The sequence below is a fragment of the Rhinopithecus roxellana genome, chromosome 3 (assembly GCF_007565055.1).
Source record: "Rhinopithecus roxellana isolate Shanxi Qingling chromosome 3, ASM756505v1, whole genome shotgun sequence".
NCBI classification, from domain to species: domain Eukaryota; kingdom Metazoa; phylum Chordata; class Mammalia; order Primates; family Cercopithecidae; genus Rhinopithecus; species Rhinopithecus roxellana.
The window spans coordinates 52,601,111-52,624,167 of record NC_044551.1 but is presented as its reverse complement, the minus strand read 5'-3'; the positions used below and the strand labels follow the sequence as shown (position 1 = coordinate 52,624,167).

General features: G+C 35.4%; 1 protein-coding gene across 9 annotated transcripts in view; it reads right to left on the bottom strand.

Moving 5' to 3' along the window:
* Positions 1-23,057, bottom strand: part of CDH18 (cadherin 18) — a 1,132,251-nt gene that overhangs the window by 246,677 nt on the left and 862,517 nt on the right. For all 9 annotated transcript variants that reach the window (XM_030927840.1, XM_030927845.1, XM_030927844.1 and 6 more), the window contains one exon: positions 7,738-7,857. In XM_030927840.1, coding sequence (XP_030783700.1) covers positions 7,738-7,857 — 120 coding nt within the window. The remainder of the gene's footprint in view (positions 1-7,737; positions 7,858-23,057) is intronic.

The following is a 23,057-nucleotide window of genomic DNA, read 5'->3' as shown; positions in this document are numbered from 1 at the left end:
ATTCCCCCAAATAGCAAACCTAATATAACTTTTGATATTTCAACCAGTGTGAAAAATGTCTTTTTGTAGTTTAATATTGCTACTGTAACTGTAAAGTGGTTATTCATGGAGAGAGAGCAGTGTGCTCTCTCTGGTTCATAGATTTCAGGTTGAAAGTAATGAAAAGTATTCTCAGGAAGCCAGCTCAACACCTGCCTGGGCAGTGCACTGTACTATGAAGGTGATTCATATGTCTGCAAAGTGCATTTCACAAAGGTCCCAGGTATCAGTTAGTGGAGGGTATGCATCTGAACATAAACATAATGTAATCGGAGTGACTTCATTGAGGTCCTTTGCTTCAGCAATCTCCATAAAACTTTCTCTTTGTGTGCTTGTTGTCATATTATCACAAATGCATATTTAAATCCAGAAGATGATAAAGCCAATTGAGGGAGCATTGTCAGCTTTATAAAGATGTCAAAATTTTCCTAAAATACCTCAGTGGCCTCACTGGCCAGAGCAGTGTCGATAGACACAGGGAGGTTGGAAAAAATCTAGATTTTTAACTGCATATGTTGCTACCCTGAGGAAATCAGAGTTATGATATGACAGGCAAAATGAGAAACCAATATTAAATAGACAACCACTCATGTCCACTGGAGTTTAATAACTCTTTATTTCTTAAATGTTGTCTAAAGCTGACATTTTTTTTTCTTGTGTTCTTATCCTTACACAATCTGCTGCAGTTCAGGAACTACTTGGAATTCCTTCCTAAAGTAGACAAAGTGAGATTTTTTTTTTCAGTAAATGGAACCTATTTATTTTTTTCCAAGAGGAACAAATTACTTAGCTTTGATGATGACTACTTAACTCTTTTTCTTTGTTAGTCAACTATAACAGAATTATTTTTACGTTTCTACAATAAGTTCTCAATCTCCTTGATAGGTCCTTTAAAATGGTGGTTACAAGAGAAGGGACATACAGCAGGTCCTTAAATTGTGTGGTTTCCATTACTTCATTTCCTTATGACATGGACGGAAACAATATATGGTGTCATTATACTTTATCTCGCTTAAAATTTGCAGTTTCCAAGAACCTATGAATGATAAATGAGGACTTACTGCATAATCATTTGTGTAAGCAATTATTATTGTTGTAATTATTATTATCAATAGGAATGGGCTATAAAAAGATAAACTGACAAAGCATATTCTATTGTGAAATCTTCTTTATCTTCTGCAGATATTGTAAGCCACAATTTAAATATTTTATCTTCTTAGCTTTTAATAAATATACTGACTTTGGAAAGTGAAAACTATCGTCAAATAGATGTTCATATGAAATTATATAAAATTAAAAACAAAATCGATAGGACTTCTAAAGATGTTTTATATAGTTTTTTAAAAGCATATAGAGAAATCACTCCTAAACTTATTATTTTTGCTCACTGAGCAAAAATGAAATGAAAGAAATTTGGGGAGGAAATAGAGAACCAAAAATTGTTGATGAATGTAATTATTTTATGCAGACTGGATAAATAATGTAGGAAAACCTTGTTTTCAATTACATCCTATGAAATGCATTGAGGTTTTCAACTGAGTTCATTTTTTTTTTTTTTTTTTTTTTTTTTGAGACGGAGTCTCGCTCTGTCGCCCAGGCTGGAGTGCAGTGGCCGGATCTCGGCTCACTGCAAGCTCCACCTCCCGGGTTCACGCCATTCTCCTGCCTCAGCCTCCCGAGTAGCTGGGACTACAGGCGCCTGCCACCTCGCCCGGCTAGTTTTTTGTATTTTTTAGTAGAGACGGGGTTTCACCGTGTTAGCCAGGATGGTCTTGATCTCCTGACCTTGTGATCCGCCCGTCTCGGCCTCCCAAAGTGCTGGAATTACAGGCTTGAGCCACCGCGCCCGGCCAAGTTCATTTTTATACCTGATTGAATTCTGCTACAAAATGTTAAGAAAAGGTCATCTTGAAGAATCACAGTTAATGTCGGTCAAGAGCTCTGCATTAGTGACTGTTGTTTCACAAAGAGCATGGCATCTAGAGACACTATTCTGAGTCAAGACTGTCAATTTCGAAGATAAAAGGTTGGTTATTTTATTGCCTAACTTTTGTCTCCTTATAGATTATCATTCACAATTTTCTAATGGTATATTTCTCTTATTTATTGTGTTTGTAAAAGATTTCTTGAAAATGTTTGGAAAGAATTTAATTGCATGTAAGTTCATATTGTATCTTACCTTTATAAATTTTATGTAACTATTTCGACTAAAAAATTTTCAAACAAATTAATCATTTTTTTTCTACTTCAGATAAGACTATTTCAAATTCTCATAATCATTCAAAATGTAGTCATTTTGGAAATTCTGGTCAATCTTTTTTTTTTTTTTTTTTTTTTGAGACGGAGTCTCACTCTACCACCTAGGTTGGAGTGCAGTTGCACAATCTTGGCTCACTGCAACCTCTGCCTCCCGGGTTCAAGTGATTCTCTCTGCCTCAGCCTCCTGAGTAGTTGGGATTACAGGCGTAAACTACCATGCCTGACTAATTTTTGTATTTTTCAGTAGGGACAAGATTTCACCATGTTGACCAGGCTAGTCTTGAACTCCTGACCTCACGTGATCCGCCCACCTCGGTCTCCCAAAGTGCTAAGATTACAGGTGTGAGCCACCGCTCCCCGACACTTGTCAATCTTAAAGAAGGAGACAAGATAACTTGAGTCCTATATTTTTTCAAGGACTGGGCTAAGAGCAGTGCCCTCATTTTCCCATGGGATTTAGGCATTACCATTCTAAGTTCATACACATGGAAACAGAAGCAAAAAACTTAAGTAATTTGATCAATTTATTAAGCAACTAAATAGTGTTCTAGGATTTTAACACAAAGCATCCCCAACTTCTTTTGCAATAAGCCTTACTATTTCAGAAAAAATATTTACAATTTATGCTATATTTATATCATATTAATTAAACTATAATGTGACTCTAAATAGTATATTAATCTTTGGAAGAAAGGCCAAGTAAGCAGTTTCTTCATTATATTTATAATAATGCCACATCAAATAAATAATAACCTGACTGCGTCTTTGAAACTGGTAGTCATTATTAGGTGTAGGGAATTTTACTTGATGCTAAGTGTTCTGTCCCTGTGAGATAGATGTTATTAATGCAAAAGAATCTGACTGATGAAATATTTGAAGTTCAATGTCTACTCCTTTTTAATATCATGTAACACAAAAAATTAAAATAATGAAATACATTAGGAGTATTAATAAAAGAATACGTGGTATGCTCTTTGCACATAAATAAAGATAGCCTGTCTGATCTTGCTATTTTTATGTACCTGACAATTAAATGTAGAATGTATCAATATAAATGTTTTCAGCTGCTATATTTTCTAAGTAAATATTCTTACATTAATTAAGATATGTAAACATTACATGAAAACTGATACATGAGTTTAAAACATAAACATACAAATATGAAAATAAATAAATGGCTTAGTAGTATTTACCAGGCATGTGAAAAAAACCCACTATGAGAACCATTTACACAAATGTATGAACTCCATTATTGACTATCAATGATTTATACATTGCATGTTAATTATGGTCAAAAGAGCTGAAACTGACTACTATCAACAATTGTTAAGGGAGGCTTAACTAGGATTTTGTAAAAGAGTATACTCCTCTATTTTTCCTGACATCAGGTTTTAATTTAGGTTTTCAGGCTTCCTGAATTGGTCATCAGGAAGATTCAATATATTTGTATGAAATAGGTATAGGCATGGCTTAAATTATAAGCACTAACAAAAATAATATTAAGTAGTTCCTAAGTTGTTAATTATGAAACAGCAATCAGAGAATCATCAAATGGACATTTGATGCTCAGGTAACGAACATTACGAGATTTTCATGTCCAATTAAAAACTACACACTGGTCTTCCATTCTATAACGAAATGGAAGGTTTCCATTCTGTTTCCAAGGCCTTGGAATGATACCTGGTAGATTTCTGGCTCTGTCTCTGACCTATGTTATGGGAACTAAGTCCTTTGTGTAGGAATTTGATCATTCAGTTTTTGTAGTCACCACCTGTCAAAAATTTTGTGATTTCTGAAGAGGCACAGAAACCTTGAAATACTGATTTATTTTTAACTCAGTTTACACTATATTAACTGAAGTAGGACTGAGATTTGAGTGGTGCTAATAAAGAACCATCATCCTAGATTTCTCTTGAATTTCATTTTCTGATCACTTAAAATGAACTTCTCACTCACTGGCCTTCCTCAAAATGCATTGCTTAGGTTTAGCTCTTTCCTTAGATAGTAAAATGTTTTCTTTAATAACTGTAAAAAAATGTTTTCTTCCAATGAATCTAGCCAGAAATAGCACATGTCTTTTATATTTTATCATCGTAGTCCCCTGCACCTTTTAAATGGTAGTTAATGTTAAACCATCACTTTTTAATGCACATTTGTCCTTTGTTGGTATACATTGAGCACAAATCATAAAATAATTATCTTAACAAAAGTCATTAAAAACAATAAATTTTTTCACAAGATGTTTCACCATACTGATAAAATTTCAGTGTAAAAAAAAACATCAGATATTATTAATTTAAATTCTGTATCACATAATAACTCAACAGCCACACAATTCATTTTCTGAATACAGCTATTCAGAGATGGTTTACAAAATAGGAAGCCAAGGTCTCTGGAAGATCACAATGGTTAATAAAATTTATCTTTCATGGAAACAAGCCAATCCAAACACTGATTTTATTCATAAGCACTCATAAGTCTACGTTTTGAGGTGTCAAAAGTTATGTTTTATTATGATTGGTCTTCAGTGAAAATAACTAGAAACATGCTGAGATGGAGTCATGCTAATTGGGGAATGGAATTAGAGTGATACTATTAATATACGCCATTAAAAATGACTACTATTTCCATACTTCTTATATAACATGCCACCCAACATAACTGATTCTTCGGTTTTCAGCATGTTGGTAGCTTATTCCAGTCATTTTTCTGCACAATTTCAACTAAATTCATTAGTTCTGAGGATGTTTAATAGCATTGTAATCAGGTTTTTAAGCACAAATTGCCAAATTTGTTGTTTGTGAAGACTAATGAATGTTTTATTTTATACCCCACTTAGCACTTTCTACAGAAAACTGTCTAACTCTAAGATATTTGCATATTTAAAAGATCTTTAAAAACACTTTTGCCCCTTAATGACCTAGTAGGACAGATAATCATAGGTTCCCATGATGCATTAGTCAGTATAATACTGATATTAACACATATCAAAGTGGAAGCATGCACTTTATTCAATACATTAAAGCTCTGAAGAAAGGAACAAAGAAATGCAAGAGCAAAGAAAATTGTGTAGAGCGGCATTTGAATAGCAGCCTATTTATACTTGAGATAAACTTACTTTTGTTGTTTAATGAAGTACTCACTTAAACTGTAATATATGTACATAAATGAATGCACATTGTATTTATATATTATGTTACTGATATATTTGCTTCCCCCAAATCACAAGCTATAGCAGTCCAACACTATTAGAACATCACTCTCAGTGACCTGATTTATGCATCCAAGTGCATACACATACATGTATTTACTCACAAAACATATGCAAACATTCACATTCAGACACATGGGCACACAAAATTGACGTTTGTTAGCCAATTGTATGCATAAAAAGTATAAAAGAATTAAAAAAATCATACAGGATGTTTATATCATGGCAATATGCTATTAGGTAACTAACATTATTTATAAATAAATGTTTGGCTTTGTATGGCATCGTTAGTGGACTAATGTCATATATTTGTGTGCATGTGTCTTTATGCATGCACGCCTGTGTGACATGTGCATGCATGTGTGTTAGTATAATTCTGAACAAGGCAGTTGAAATAGTATCCGTTTCTTTCCTCTAGGGAGATGAGTATTTTAAGGTAGGAATTATACTTATTTTATATTTGAAGCAAACATCATTATTGGGAAAATAGAATAAAATGTGAAATATCACCATCAAAGAATGACAAACTTTTTCAACTAATTCTAAGCTCTTCTAATGGAATAATAATATGTAATCATAAATATGTACATTTTTGTGCCACCACTTAGATTACTGGATTAATAAGCATGTTTTCCTAAATATTAAGTGATACCTTGGAACTAACAGAAACTGCAGGTCTCATACTCATTGTCAGTTGCATTATGTTATTTATTTTATTATATCCCTATTTCTATTTTTCACTTTACATATTACAATCTATTCTATAATTATAATGCATATAAGGATATATATATATTCATGTGTATATTCTTCATTTCTATATCTATATCTATATATGTTCTACGTTGTTTTCTTTTTAAGGTACAAAAAAGAAAGAAAGTTAAGCAAGTATGTCTGAGATCTATTCATGCCAGTGTATTTCCATGTTGGAGCACTCCAGGAAAAGAAAGAAGGCAAGGGACCCAATCAAATCCTCTTGTAAACATGATAATGACAAAACTTTTGGTAAACAATCTCGGGGTATCAGCTAGAGAGAAAGCGCTTATCTATAACATCTTTTTAGTTGGATGTGCCTCACATAACACATTGGTAAACAAATCTATAATCTGTAGACTTATGGAACAGGGTTCTCTGAAAAATGGGTTATATGCTATATAGTTATAGAAGTATAAAGAGATATTTATGATAAAAAAATAGCTCCTTTCTGCATTAGTTATGTGGCTATGCCATTTACTTGGAGATGCCACATGTTGATCTGATTCAGAGTGCATCTCGCGGTCAGGAAGGACGTGGGGTGCTGCTGGAATATCCTAGATCTCTCTCTACTTTATCCATCTCATAAATATGCATGTCCTTAAAATTTTAGAAAAACTTGAGATTTGTTACTGAACACTTGTCTAAATTAAAAATGAGTTTTACTTAACTCAATTTTTAGCAAAAAATTGATTGTCAATGGGGACATTTGCTTTTTTATGGTTTTTGGATTATGCTGCTGTAGCAAATCCTGTAATACATTATTAAGCAGCCTTCATTACCATTTTGGCCTGATATGACAGGATATAATTGATGTGATATAATGTCTTATGATATGATTGATATAATATGTTCTGGCCAGTAAAAAATAAAAGGAGAGCAGATTTATATTTTTTCCTGAAAAAATATTTATGTCTTTGGCATTATTTTTTTTTACATAACACAGTAATTGAGGGTTGAATAATTTACTCATTAGAAAAAATTGCCAACTCAAGAAATATAAATCTCCCAATGCAATACAGTTTTACATATATATGTGTGTATGTGTATCTGACAATTTATGTGACAAGCAAAATCTATGCAGGAACATTTCAAAGAACTATTTACCCTCTTCAGCAAAGAATTAAAACTAATATATAAGCAGAGCAAATAATATATTTGAAAATCTCATTCAACATTTGTAATATGACATATTTGTTTTAAACAGAGATTATTTATTTAAGTATTACAGACATATTGAAGGATATGTAACATTTTCTTGCATGGGTATAAATAATGGATAATTAACATAATAGGGAAAGCGGTCAATTTATTTTCAATTATTTCATTACATTGTTTTAGAAAAAGTGAGGATATGTTTAAAATGTGTTAAAATCACATTATCTGATGGAAAAGAGCATCTAGAAATAAAAACCATTGCTTTATAATTTACTGTAGCAAACGCTTGCATGCAAGTTATGTGTAAACACACTAACCTGTTTTGGGATCGACGGAGAAGTAGGGTTGTCCCTGGAGAATGCTGTAAACCACCCGAGCACTGTTTCCATAGGTAGGGTCATCTGCATCAGTAGCTGTCACCTGTAGAACAGAGGTACCTGTGCATTCAGGAAAACAAATTTTAGTGTGTGATGGCATTTAGCATACGATTAATTTGAACACAGAAAATGGGTATGGTGAAATGTCTATGGAGATCAGTAATGGTTGTGTCCTAGTAAATTTAATTAAATGTATGTATAAAACATATTACTTGCTTTCTTTCCCTGCCATCAACTGTAATGAAAGAGAGTCTAAAATATAATATTGGTCTCAAACCTTTTAACATGGTTCTTTATGTGCTGGTAACATTGTGAATGGTCTCTTTTGATTTTCATTAAAAAAGCAATAAAACATAACCGAGGTTTGGTTGGCTTGCACTAATAAATCAAACTGGTACTAACTGTGCAGTTAAATCAGAGGTATGATAAAACTGTATATAACATGTTTCGTGACTGTTCTGAAAAGTGGAGGTGGAATGATTTGTGATTAAGTCGGGAAGGTGGGTGAGTTGACATTCAATTATCAATGACATCACAACACTCCATTCAAGTCATTTTCTGTGTTACACATTCTTTTTATTTATTACCTGCATAATTAAAGAGTCACATAACTGGTCTCCTTTTTTTGTTTGTTTTTTTGTTTGTTTGTTTTTGAGACATGAGATGGAGTCTTGCTCTGTCATTCAGTATGGAGTGCAGTCTGCCTCCCAGATTCAAGTGATTCTCCTGCCTCAGCTTCCTGAGTAGCTAGGACTACAGGCGCCCTCCACCATGACCCGATAATTTTTGCATTTTTAGTAGAGACAGGGTTTTGCCATGTTGATCAGGTTGGTCTTGAGCTCCTGATCTCTGATTATCCACCCCCCTCAACCTCCCAAAGTGCTGGAATTAAAAGCATGAGCCACTGTGTGCAGCCAACTGGTCGACTAAGTTCAAATCTCATTCCTTTAGTGTCTCTGACACAGTGCCAACATTGCACTGGATTTTTTATAATGAAAATGAATTGTAAATTCATTTATAACATTAAAAATACTATATTTTGAGGTAATAAAATTATTGAATGTAGTATGCTCATGCCTTTATGCTTACTTTTTAAAACCCAATTTGCATAATTAGATACACCTATATAATATTTCAATTGTTTCTAAACGAAAACTTAATCTAAGTATAACATGACAACCATATATTAAGGGATATACAACTTCATTGCAGAATTAGTGGGTAAGAATGCTCATGTAAGAATTCACATCTATTCATAAAATGTACCTGATGAATCATCTAATAGTGCATACTTGATATTTTATTCCACATCACTAGAAAATTTCTACCTACTAATTTGGGTTATCTATCAAGTAAAAATATTTTTACAATCAAATGATCTTGTATGGAATTTTGTCTTCATTTTGGTATTTGAATATGGAAGCACTGACAATTAAGAGTTTTTTATTTTAGTAATGATGTCAATGATTCAGGACCTAATGTCTGTTCAACTAGAAAATGTGTACTTCTAGGCCTGGGTGTGGTGGCTCACGCCTGTAATCCCAGCACTTTGGGAGGCAGAGGCTGGGGGATCACCTGAGGTCAGGAGTTCGAGATCAGACTGGCAAACATGGCAAAACCCTGTCTCTATTAAAAATACAAAAATTAGCTGGGCTTGGCGGCGCATGCCTGTAATCCCAGCTAGTTGGGAAGCTGAGACAGGAGAACTGCTTGAACTTGGGAGGTGGAAGTTGCAGTGAACCGAGATTGTGCCATTGCACTCCAGCCTGTTCAACAAGAGCGAAAAGTAAATTTGTACTTCTATGTTGAACTTCAGACACAACTTTAGGTAAAGCTTGTTCTGTGTCTTCAAGTGATCCTAGAAAATAGAATTAATATGCCAAGTTCACGTAATAATCCTTATTAGCAGATCATAAATATGTATAATATATGAAGGATTCTGGCCCCTAAAAAGTATTTTAACAATGAGACTCTAAGAAGAAATATGATTTGCAATTATCCATCCTCAGAGGATGAGAGCTGTGTTATGTCTAAAAGAGATTTCAAATTATGGACCAATAAAATAGTATGGTGACAGTAACTGCTGTTTAGAATGCTGAGAAACTGGGTCACTCATACACTGTGGGTAGAAATATGATTGTTTGGCAATTTCTTATAAAACTAAACACACATTTACCCAGTAAATTGAATAGGGCATTTTTTTATTTTTTTATTTTTATTTTATTATTATTATTTTTTGAGACAGAGTTTTGCTCATGCTGCCCAGGCTGAAGTACAATGGCACAATCTTGGCTCATTGCAACCTCCACTTCCCGGGTTCAAGTGATTCTCCTGTCTCAGCCTCTTGAGAAGTTGGGATTACAGGTGCCTGCCACCATGCCCAGCTAATTTTTTCTACTTGTAGTGGAGATGGGGTTTCACCATGTTGGCCAGGCTGCGAACTCCTGACCTTAGGTGATTCGCCTGACTCAGCCTCCCAAAGTGCTGGGATTACAGGCGTGAGCCACCATGTCCAGCCCTAGAATTTTAACAAATAAATAAAAACTGATGTTCACAGAAAAACCTGCTTACAAATATTCATAGTGGCATTGTTCATGATAGCCCCACACTGGAAACCATCCTGATGTCCTTCAATGAGAGACTTGTTAAATGAACTGGTACATTCATAGTATGAAATATTACTCAACAATAAAACTGAATAGACTATGGATACATGCAACAACTTATATGAATCTTCAGGGAATCAACTAAATGAAAATTAAGTAAATCCCTAAAGGTTGTATACTATGATTCCATTTATATAGCATTTTTGAAATGAAAAAAAAAAAATTAGAAATGAATAACAAGTTATCATTTTCTGGAGATTTTGGGAGACAGACTAGAGCAATGAAGTTTGGTATAGAAGGGAAGCATAAGGGATCCTTATGATATTGGAGCTGTTCAATATTTTAATTATGGTAATTGATACACAAATAGGCACAGCTGATAAAATTCTGTAGAACTAAGCTCACTTGTACACACAGACATACACACACACACACAAATGTATACAAGTAAATCTAGGGAAACCTAATGACAATCAGTAGCTTGCACTATTTCAATAACCTGGTTATGATATTGCTTTATAGTTTTGCATGATCTTACCATTGTGGGGAAAAAAAAAAAAAAAAAAAAGATTTGCAAAATGTTACCATTACACGTGAATCTACAACGGTCTCAAAATTACAAGTATTAAAGACAAAGATGTGTTCTTGCCTCTGTGCTACTCCATTATTAGAGAGGTAGTTTGGGTTTGTGTGTCCTGTGAGTTTTCTCAATATACCACTAACCTTTCTGGCTTGATTAAATCAATTCCCACCACAAACTGTCCTGAGCTTGTCACATACAGACTATCTCTCCCACTATAAAGTATAATTAGTTATTCACATAGCATATTAGGGACTTTTTATGTGATGGCACAATACTTGATCCATAACCAATATTTAACCCTCCAACTTATTCAGAGAATACCACTAGGTAGGCATCTATAACTAAAAGTTGATTTTGAAGACATTTTCATTGATACCTCACTGAAAAAAAATAAAATAAAATAAAGTCTGTTGTTAGGTACCCAGATGAGGCTTTAAATGTGCAGCAAGCTTAAAATATGATTAAAAATGGTATAAAATTATTTCAATTAAATCTTTCTTTGAAGGTCAGGCACAGTGGCTCATGCCTGTAATCCCAACAATTTGGGAGGCCAAGGCGGGCAGATCACCTGAGGTTGGTGGTTTGAGACCAGCCTGACCAACATGGAAAAATCTCATCTCTACTAAAAATACAAAATTAGCTGGACATGGTGGTGCGTGCCTGTAATCCCAGCTACTTGGGAGGCTGAGGCAGGTGAATTGCTTGAACTAGGGAGGCAGAGGTTGAGGTGAGCCAAGATCATGCCATTGCACTCCGACCTGGGCAACGAGAGTGAAACTCCATCTCAGCAGCAACAACAACAACAATAACAACAACAGAAATCTTTCTTTGATCTGATAAGAGAAGTGTTAATAGCTCTAGGCACATAGGGATTACTGGGACTCGGGAAAGGGAAAACTACAGAAAACAATAGAATAACGGCCATTGAAAAAATAGGCTTATACACTCCTCAGGTTTTGAAATTAGCTCTGGCCCTGAAATAGCAATTTAAGCCTAAATAGTTTTTAATATCTAAATAGCAGTCCCTGGGTAACCATTTCATCCAAACAGCTGAGAAGTACAAACAGTGCAAGATCACTCCTCATTTGCTGTAATAGGCTGAATTGCCACACGAAAGAAAGAGAGTTGCTCTGTTTAGCTTGGGGTGTCTATAAAAGTCCAGCCTTGTTAAGTGAGAGTCGAGATACATGAAGGCAGTGACAAGTTAAATAAGGAAAAACAAGAAAAGGAGATGAAAAAGGAAGAAGGGTAGCATGGTGATATTGTCTAAGTGATTGTTTAAAGCAACAAAGGAAAGTTAGTAGAACAGACAAAAATATATATATATGGTAACTCTCTGCCCTGATCCAAAAGAATGGTCATTAATAGCTACATACATTTCTGCACAGGAAGTCTCACACAATTCTCTGTGTGTGAAGCAAAGAGCAACAAATTGCCTCTTGTACTGTGTGTACTGTACTTTGGTGGTGCCTGAAGGCATCAGGGTACCACTTTGAGTACCAGATTGCTGATTGAAGGGAACACACACACTTATGAATAGCAGAACCCAACTAAATGCCAATCCATCAGAGAACAGAACAGGGGTGGACATAAATAGCAGAGATGGAAAAGAAATCTCTTGCCCTATTGTTCAAGGATCTTTTACTAGGTAGGACTGGAAAGAAAGCTTAGGGCTGAAAGAAAAATATATTCATATCTTAAATTCTTGTTTATTTGAAATATAGATGGAAAATTATAAGACTTGGTATATTCAGTAATTATACTAGAAAAAAGTGTGTGCTTTTATTAATGCTATAGGCTAAATGTTCATGTGCCCCTCAAATTCCTATGTTGAAATCCTAACTTCTAGTGTGATGGTATTTGGGGGCAGGGTTTTTGCAAATACCGTGTGAGAGCAGATTCCTCTTTATTAAGAGATTAGTGACTTTATTAAGAAGGCCCCAAAGAGCTTCCTCATTCCTTCTGCCATATGATGACACAGCAAGAAGATGGCCTTCTGTGAACCAGGAAGTGTGCCATCATCATGGAATCTGCTTGCACCTTGATCTTGCAAGTCCCATCCTTCAGAATTGTCACAAACAAATGTTGTTTAAGCCACCTAGACTATGGCTTTCTGTTATATGAGTCCAAATAAACAAGACAATCAATCAATCAATCAATAAACAAAAAGGAAATGAATAAGTAAGCTAATCAAGGTATATGTTATGGGTTAAATTACACCCTCCAAAATGGATATGTTGAAGTCCTAATCCCCCGTACCTCAGAATGTGACCTTCTTTAGAAATAGTACTTTTTAAATGAAATTAGTTAAGAGAAGGCCATGCTGGAGTAGTGCGGGCCCTAATCTACATTGACTGGCATCCTTATAAAAATGAAAAATGTGGAGAAAGGCACATATACACAGGGATAACACCATGTGAAGATGAATGTAAATATTAGGGCGCTGTGGCTACAAGCCGAAAACACCAAAGATGGTCAGCGAACCAGTAGACACTATGGGAGAGCTGTGAAACAGGTCCTTTCTCTGTTCAGAGAGAACAAACTGGTGACACCTTGTTCTCAGGCATCTAGCTTCCAGACTCTGAGATAATACATTTCTGTTGTGTCAGTCACCCAGTCTGTGGCACTTTTGTAGGGCCACTCTAGCAAATGAAGATGGTGTGCTAGAGTTTCAGCGGGAAAAATGGACATTTATTCTCACAATTTTTAGTTGCTTTTTAATCTGGGCAAAACTATGAAGTTATAAGTCAAGAAAAAAATTGTGTATTATATTTGAAACCAGATTCATCATAAGAGGTATAAAAAGTTATTGTTACAAATAGATTAAAGTAAATAAAGATGAATATCTGATATTTTTGATCAGACACTTCTAATGATCTGCCTGTTGACATTTTTAAAGTTAGTTAATGTATTGAATTGGGCATTTTAATGAATTTTATCACTCATTAAAAGTTCAAGTGAAACAGATTCTCAGTATTTACATCTCTGTCTGAGAAAAGTCTCCTAATTGGCTAATTCAATTCCTTTATTCATACTGTGTGCCCAAATTTTCTGCATAGTAGAAAAGAAAAAAAAATTCTCTACAGTGCAAGACTTCAAAATGGAAAAATATAATGTCTAAAATTCCATTATTCTACCAGAATATTACAATAGGAATCTAATTTTCTCTGGGAATTATTATATAGGTTTGATGAATAGATACTAAACCAACAGTTCCTCTCCCTAGATAATTGGTTTCTCAATTAAAGAAATATCTTTCAAAAGTGCTTTAGAAACATTTTTATATTTTGAAACTGTTTCCCTTAAAAACTATAATTACAAAAATGTTGTATTTCAAGTTTCATTGGTTATTTGGTATATAATATTTTCATGTTAAATATTTCCTATGGCACACAGTTAGCTGTTCCCATGCTGAGGATTAGTTTCTCTCAGCTGATGTTTTACACAAATCTGAGGAAGATTTAAGCATATAAGAATGCTTTCAAGATATCTTTTCTACAATAAAACTAAGTCTTATTTTCTTTAGGGACTGCCCTGTGTCATTGTCATTCTTTTCATTTGTTTTTTGGTACTACTGCTTTATAAATAGCACGCATTTTGCACAGATGCACATCAATAAGAAACAGAAAGAGCAGACTTTCTGGAAAGTTTCTAAAAACCAATTTGAAATATTTAATAAGGCATTTTTATACCAAGCAAATACTCTCTGAGACTACAAATTGTTATGCATGACTCATCAGGGTTCACAGCTCTGTTAAAATCTCAAGAGAGTCAATGTTGAATAAGAACTTCGAGTAAAAATAAGCTGGAGATTTACGAAGGCTCAGAGTACCTCTCTGAAGGAATCTCGAAGGGCTTAATTCTCAGAAGAATTTCCCAGGAAATGTGAAAAAGCAATAGTCATCAAGACACAACTTAAATTTCATTCTATACAGAACTGTAATTTCACCAACGACCAATAACACTGAATTCTAGTCATTGTGTAATTTTATAAAGTTTTGAGTATTCACTCAAGCCATTGGATTGAAAAGAAAAACATCTCTGCAAGTACACATATGAAACATCTGGGCTGAGTACCAAAACAAAATTCACTATTGTGTGTACTAACTATAAAACCACAGCAATTGTTAATTTCTGTGCACTTTCAATAAGATCTTATTTATGGAACTAACTAATGTGAAATTTCACATTCACATGTACAACTTATATTCTGCTCCATAAATGGAAAAAAATAATAATCAGGGAAATAATATGTATTAAGTGCCAATGATGTGGTAGCCCTCTGTTGTAAGCCATTGAATTTAATAAAATAATTAAATTAACATTCATATTGAGAAAATGATATTTAATACTGTTTTACCCATAGAGAAGTTGAGGTTCAAAAAAGTTGTTTAGTTGACAATTGGAGAAGGCAGAATTCAAGTCCAGCCCTATCTATTTTGATATGTAGCAGTCTTTCTCATATACGCTATTACTCAACCCAGTCAAGATCTGCTGAATTTTGTTTAATACTTACAATATTTTCTGCAATTGTTTTGTGTGGTCCTTGATGGTGTAAAAGGATACTCTGGATGCGTCTACTTGGGCAGAAGCAGCTTTCTATCACATTTTCCGTAGTGAAAGGCCAAGTACAGTAAGTCCCTTTTGTGAAATAAGAATATGTGGCAGAATACTTAGAAGGGAGTAATATCCAGGTACTAACAACACTGTTGTGTTCCTCTACAGTCTTGTAGACTGTTCATAATTCTCTTCATAGTTGTACAGAGTAAATGGCTGTAGTGAAAACTGGACTGATAATATGCCCACTAGTCTTAACATATCTTACAAGTATATTTGCATATTATCTCAAATTAATTCCCTACCCTGTCCTGCTCCGCTCTGCTTGCAGAAACTTAATACCTGTCATTGATATTGATTAGCTTTTCTTACCAACAGAATAAGGGGAAGTAATAGACGGAAACTGAAAAACAATAATAAGTCAATCTCTCCTTCTGTCTCTGTCTCCCTCCCACCTTCTTTCTGCTTTGGATGATTTATCTGACTAAGATTGCAGTACTTCAGTGGTTCCAGCTCCCTTTCAGCTGTCCCCTACCATGGTCCATTCTATAAGATCCAAGTTCTGGCCTTAGGTAATACTACTCCTCTCAGCCTTAAAGGAGCCCTACTGTTGCAGTGATTGTTTCATAGGGTACTATTTGACTTTTCAGTCCCTCCATTTTTGTAACTTGTTCTCAATTTTTCCTATTTGTCTAACTGTCAGTTGATGTGTTTTTCTGCTAGAACTTTGATTGACACAGAAGGTATTAACAGATTTCTCCCCAATGGTCCTTTACCCATTTTGAAGAGTAATGACTACACACTATGAAACACAAAGGTTAGATTCTATATTTGATGCTAATATAGTGAGTACAAGTTAAGTATCTCTTACGCTTGGGACCAACATTTCAGATTTCAGATTCTTTTCAGTTTCAAATATTTGCATATACATAATGAGATACTTTGGGGATGGGACCCAAGTTTAAATATGAAATTCATTTAAATTTCATATGCATCTTATTTCTATAGACTGAAAGTTAGTTATGTTTTTAATAATTTTGTGAATGAAACAATATTTGTGTACATTTAACCATCACAAAGCATTATCTCAGCCACCTATGTGGACAATCTCTGGTTGTTTGGCATCACCACTATTTCTGACTCTGAATTTATATGCTACTGATAAACACTCATTTTCACACAGAAGTACTAAATGGTAAAAAAAAAAAAAAAAAAAAAAAAAAAAAGCATACAATTAATGCAGCGAAAAAGTAATGTATTTGTAGTAGCTAAGTAGAAGAACAGTATCACCAGAATACATATATGAGCCATTAAACAATAAACTAAAAGATTACTGTCTACTGTACTTTTTAAGGAGAAAATAAACATCAGAAGCAATTGAGGGACCAGGAAGTGGTTCCTCTGGAGATGGCTATTTAAAATTTTTTCTCTAGAGTCACTTGCCTTATTAGCAATTGTTTACATCTTTGATTTTATAGATGGACAATATTTTTTGTTCTGTTACAAATGCACACTATTCTATTCCTACAATGAACCTATCACATATTTTCATCACATAGGAACTTTTCTTCAGTGTTAAAAAATGTCATTTTCATCATCACATGAGCATTCAGAAAGTTTTGGATTTTGGAGCATTTTGGATTTCAGATTTTGGAATTAGGGATACTCAATCTGTACTTTAAAATGAGAATCTGGATGCCCTTTGCATTCAAAAACTTGAATTACTCAGCATATTAGAACCTGATAAATTGTTTATTGCATGTGAAATGAAATGATGAATTTCTTAGGAGAGAATGGAAAAAAATACATATATATATATAAAGAGAGAGAGAGAATGTTTAAGAACTCAAATACTTGTTGTCAAAGTATTCTATAAATTATCTCTCTTATGTGTGATATGTTTTAGAAATGGTTTCTTGAGATTAGCTTCCATTTTACTTAATTAATGAAGTGGAAAGTAATGGTGTCACCATCAAGAATTAATTCATGAGCCTGCATGGTGGCTCACACTTGCAATCCCAGCACTCTGGGAGGCTGAGGCTGGTGGATTGCTTAAACTCAGTAGTTTAAGACCAGCCTGGGCAACATGGCAAAATCCTGTTTCTGCAAAAAATACAAAAATTAGCCAGACTTGGTAGTGCACATTTGTGGTCCTAGCTACTCAGGAGGCTGAGGTAGGAGAATCAGTTGACCATCAGAGGGCAAGGCTGCAGCGAGCCCTGATTGTGCCACTGCACTCCAGCCTGGGTAACAGATTGAGACCTTGTCTCCAAAAATTTTTTAAAAAATGTATTTTTTAGAACTATGAGAAAGGCCTAGCGCAGTGGCTCATACCTATAATAACAGAACTGTGGGAGGCCAAATTGAGCTCAGGAGTTTGAGCCCAGGTATTCAAGACCAGCCTGGGCAACATAGAGACACCATGTTTCTACAAAAAAAATTTTTTTTTTTTTTTTTTTTTGAGATGGAGTCTCACTCTGTCACCCAGGCTGGAGTGCAGTGGTACAATCTCGACTAACTGCAAGCTCCACCTCCCTGGTTCACACCATTCTCCTGCCTCAGCCTCCCGAGTAGCTGGGACTACAGCGTCCACCACCGCGCCTGGCTAAGTTTTTGTATTTTTAGTAGAGTCGGGGTTTCACTGTGTTAGCCAGGATGGTCTCGATCTCCTGACCTCACGATCCACCCGCCTCGGCCTCCCAAAGTACTGTGATTACAGCTGCAAACCACCACACCCAGCCAAAAAAAGGAAGTTTTTAAAATAAAAAAGTATACAGATGTGGTGGTACACACCTGTAGTACCAGTTAATCAGGAGGCTGAGGCAGGAGGGTCTTGAGCCCAGGAGTTCAAGGTTGCAGTGGGCTATGATCATGCCACTGCACTCCAGTCTAGGTGACAGAGTGAGACACTATCTCAAAAAAATAAATAAATAAAAAATAAAAAAATCTGTGACACAGCTATATCATCAAAATCAAGCATTTCTTGTTTAGCCTTTATCGTAATTAAGCCCATAAGGTATCTTTATGAAGGACTCCTTAATCTTGAACACCAATGGGAATATCTACTTCCTTAAACAATTATCTCTCTTGTAAAGTTTAATTGCTCCTATCTAAGATTTAATTTCTTTCAGGGTGAAACAGCTTGGGGCAAAATATTGTTTTCAGGATGATTAGTATATTTAATCTCTTATATCTGTTATCTTCGGCACTAGATTCTTTCCTTTTAACTTCTTTTTGTGTGAGGAGTTAATATTTGATCCATGCATACTTAACCTTGTAAAACTTGTTCTTCTCACCTACAGGCTGTCAAACTTTAAGTGGTCACGCAACCGGAGCCTTGGATGATAGCTCCCTTTAACCAGGAACCCTCAGATAGGCCTCTTAAGGGGAATCTGAGTTCCATTTTCCCAAAACAGCATCCCCCGTCAGCAGGAAGTAGCTAATATTGGTCATGATCCCTATTCTAACAGCAGTTAGATGCACCTCTTCAGAGGAGGAAATGATAGAGGCAGGAGGCAGAGAAATCCTAGGCAGACCAAGGGCGGGTATCCCATTAAACCTCATCTTCAAGCCAAAGGCAGTTTAAAGCATGAAGACTAAGCTACAAGTCAAATTCACAGACCAGGTTAAGAATCTGTCTTCCTCTTTGTAGTGCTTTTCTTTGATTGAGCTTCACCCTTCGCCTATTTTACATATATCTACCCTTTCCTAATTGTTTTTACACTGTTCCCACCTTTGACTGGTCCCTTTTTTTCAAACCCATGAATGGATCAGTACACACTTCTTTAACCTATGCCTACAAAAACTGTGGACTCAGCCACACAGAGAGATGACCTGACTTCAGGAGAGACAAGCCAACCCTCCCATCCCCTCTCCGCTGGGAGCTGAATAAAATTCTCTGCCTTCACTACCCTTCAACTATCAGTGTGACCTCATTCTTCTTGGATGTGGGACAAGAGCGTGAGACCCACTGAACGAAGGTGCCCAGAAAGTCTATAGCACTGGCTCTCTGACCTTGCCAATGGAGGGCAGCTGCCTCACATGACAGAAGCAACGGCAAGTCCAAGTCAGTCCCGGAGCCATGAGAGTCCTGGAGTCATGTGCCAAAACAGGGCAAAAGGCTGAGATGCTAACATGTCTCTTTCCATTGGACAGCAGGCAGCCAATTAGCACATTGTAAAAACCCCTCTGGGGTTTTGGGGTCACAGGCACCACTGCCTGGGCATCATCAAATTCCCCTCAGGGTGACACACCTGATCTGACTGCAGCCTCACACAGAGCTTGCTCCTGTGTTGATGCTCAAAGCAGTTGGCCAGACCCCATACTTCCTCGCTTACATGCTCCCTCCTGCCAGGGGCTGAGTGCAGTGGGCTAAGTAGATGGGGTGACCCCTACTGCAAGTCCAGCAAAGGGGGCGAGAAAAGTCCTGCGTCAACTTCATGCTGTTCTTGTTTAATGAATGCAATAACATTTTCTGTTTGTTCATTTTAATCCTTGTCTTTTGTGTTGTTGCTTTATTTCCAAAAAAAAAGAAAGGAAAAAAAAAAAAAAACAGCTGGCTGATTGAAAGATAATAGCACATTATCATTTAAAAACTGAGTTGATGTTTTCCCCTCGCAACTGGAATGCTACCTCTTAGTAAGCATGGCTGGAATGCATTGATATTCTTTCTAAGCTGGTTGAGTACTCTTCCGTTTCCAAAGCAGGAGTAACTTGCATCAGAAGAGGGGAATTGTATTATTTGTCTATTGATAAGAGCTGTTTTATTTTATTTTGCTTTTGTTCCCCTATGATGTGGACGTTTTGGTTTACTGGAAGTTAATTCTTGTGTCACAATATTCCTTTTTTGATTCATCCTCAGAAAAATTCACCAAAGGTCTCATGGTAGAATAAAAACATAGTTTCTTGGATTGCACAGAAGAGATTAAAACAAACAAACAAACAAACAAACAAACAAACAAAAAAACCTCTTTCTTGTTTCAAAAGCTTCAATTTACTAAGTTGTCCAGGTGACTTTCCCAGTTTCTTCTCCATATCTTGTATTTACAAGGACTTTCTTGGACAAGATAATGTTCTCCTTTAATGTTTAGGGCTATACATTTGATCTATCTCCCCACGCCACCCACCTGCTGCCCATTAATCCAATTTCAGTGTCTTCAGTGCTCTAGGAATTTTTGGAATCTCTTATCCACTCTTGGTACCCTACCTTATTATTATGGTTTCTTTTTGAAATATTTATGGTTTCTTTTTGGTATATGGTCTCTGACGTGTCAAAGGGGTGATATATCAGAAAGATATATCTAAGAGTAAGTTATATTGCAATAACAAACAAACACTAAATTTTAGAGTCTTTAAGCAATAAAACTTGATTTCTCACTCACATACTCTGAAATGTGGTTGGGCTGGTGTGGCTTTGTTGCAAGCTGTCCTCCCTGGGAGGCAAATGTTGCTGAGTCACTACTCTCCATAACATAGGTGAGTGTTTGCAAAGCATCTAACCAGGTAAATAAAAATATAGACAGTAGAATATCATTGGCTCACTACATTATACAAATGTATATTTAAGACAGAAAATTAAACATGGTGGAACAGAGTTCATGAAATGTCGCTTGGAATCACCAGGTTCTTTATGTCGCTGTCAACTGCAGTCTCAGTGGTTGCTTTAATCACATGGAATCTGATTCCAAGTGTATTTTTAGTTATAAAGCAGGTACAACCTAAGTGCTGCTATTATATCTCTTTGCTGAAAAGACAGTAGGTTACAATACATTGTTACATGTATTGATTATATCGGATATTTTAAGTTAGAGAAGTCACACCTATACTTGGTAAGAAAAATAAACACTGGTAAGAAAAATAAACACAAGTCCAGTGCTATTTCTCTTAAGGAAAGCAACCTTAACATTGTCTTGTATATCTTCTATAACTCTATCTCTGTTCATTCAAAGGGCTATAATTTTATACATATATACATACAGTAAACAAAACACTATGCGTTTTTACCCCACCCAATAATTTGTCATGGATATCTACATGACAATTATGTAAAATATTATTTTTTTGAAAATTCAGGTAACTTAATTGGAGGAAAGAATTAAAAGAATTTTAGAAATAATCGGATGAGACATTTATGATTTGAGTATTTATGACAACTGTGAAAATTAAGTGAACAATTTACGTTGGTATCTCTGAATAAAGCACTTGAAATAATGGACCAGAAAATTTATATTAAGATACAACACAAGAATTCAAAATCCCCTAATAAAGAACACTTGAATGTAACAATTAAAATTTTGTTCAGTGTGGGCAACATTGTGAAACCCTGTCTCTAATAAAAATACAACAATTAGCTGGGCATGGTAGTACACGCCTTTAGGTGGGAGGCTGGGGTGGGAGGATCACTTGAGCCTGGGAGATCAAGGCTGCAGTGAGTCATAATCATGCCACTGCACTCTAGCTAACCTGGGGGACAGAGTAAGATATTGTCTCAAAAAAAATAAAAAAATATAGACAGCTGCACATATGAGAGAGACATGACACAGAAGAATCACCACAGAGTAATAATCTAGTAAATTATTGATCTTGAAAGACAAAGAACAAATACTTTGATCTCTTCTTTTATAATATATACTTATATAATAAATATAATTAAAATAATAGATGTTTAATATAATCTCTGTAGCTATCTTACATTCCACATTGCTTATTGTTGCATATTTAGATTTTTGTGGTTTTTTGTATATGTGTTTGTTTTCTATACTACATAATAAATTACCACAAACAGTTGCATATAACAAAGCCATCACATTTGCTCCTATGTGTAAGGGTGCTTGCTTCTTGGTATCTACATGGACTGTTGTGATAAACTCGGAGAGTAGCACCCCTTTATGAAAGGTCGCAACTTCCACAATATTCCATGGTGTTTCTGTGTGGCACAGTAGTGGAAGATTTAAATTGGCCATTTAGCTTGTACAGGATAATAATATCCAAACAGGATTTCAAAGTTTTCTCCTTGCCAGAGTATGAGTACAAGAAAATTTTTCTATATATTAAAAGGGGAAGTGAAATTGACTGAGAGAAACTCAGAGGATTTCAAGAAGATGTGCCATTATGACAAAGAGAATGAATTTATGATGATCAAGGACTGATCACCGAAAACCAGTGGGAAAATGGAAGTCTGGTAGAAAGCAGTAGAGACCCGTGATGGCACTGCCAGTCTTCTTCCACACTGGGCCTTCTCTCTAAGTGATGTGCCCTCACCTTCTACCTTCACAGTGTTTTGTTTCTACATCCAATTGCTGTGTCTCCCTTCTATACCTGACCATTGTGCATTTACTCTCTATCTGATCATGGTGACTTTCTCTACACCCAATCACTGTGCATTCATTCTATACCCAATTGCTGTATCTTCTCACGATATCTGATGCTGTACTTTCTCTCTAAACCTGATCATTTTGCCTTCTATCTATTCCTGACCATTGCAACTTCCAGCTATACCTGACTGCAATGTTTAT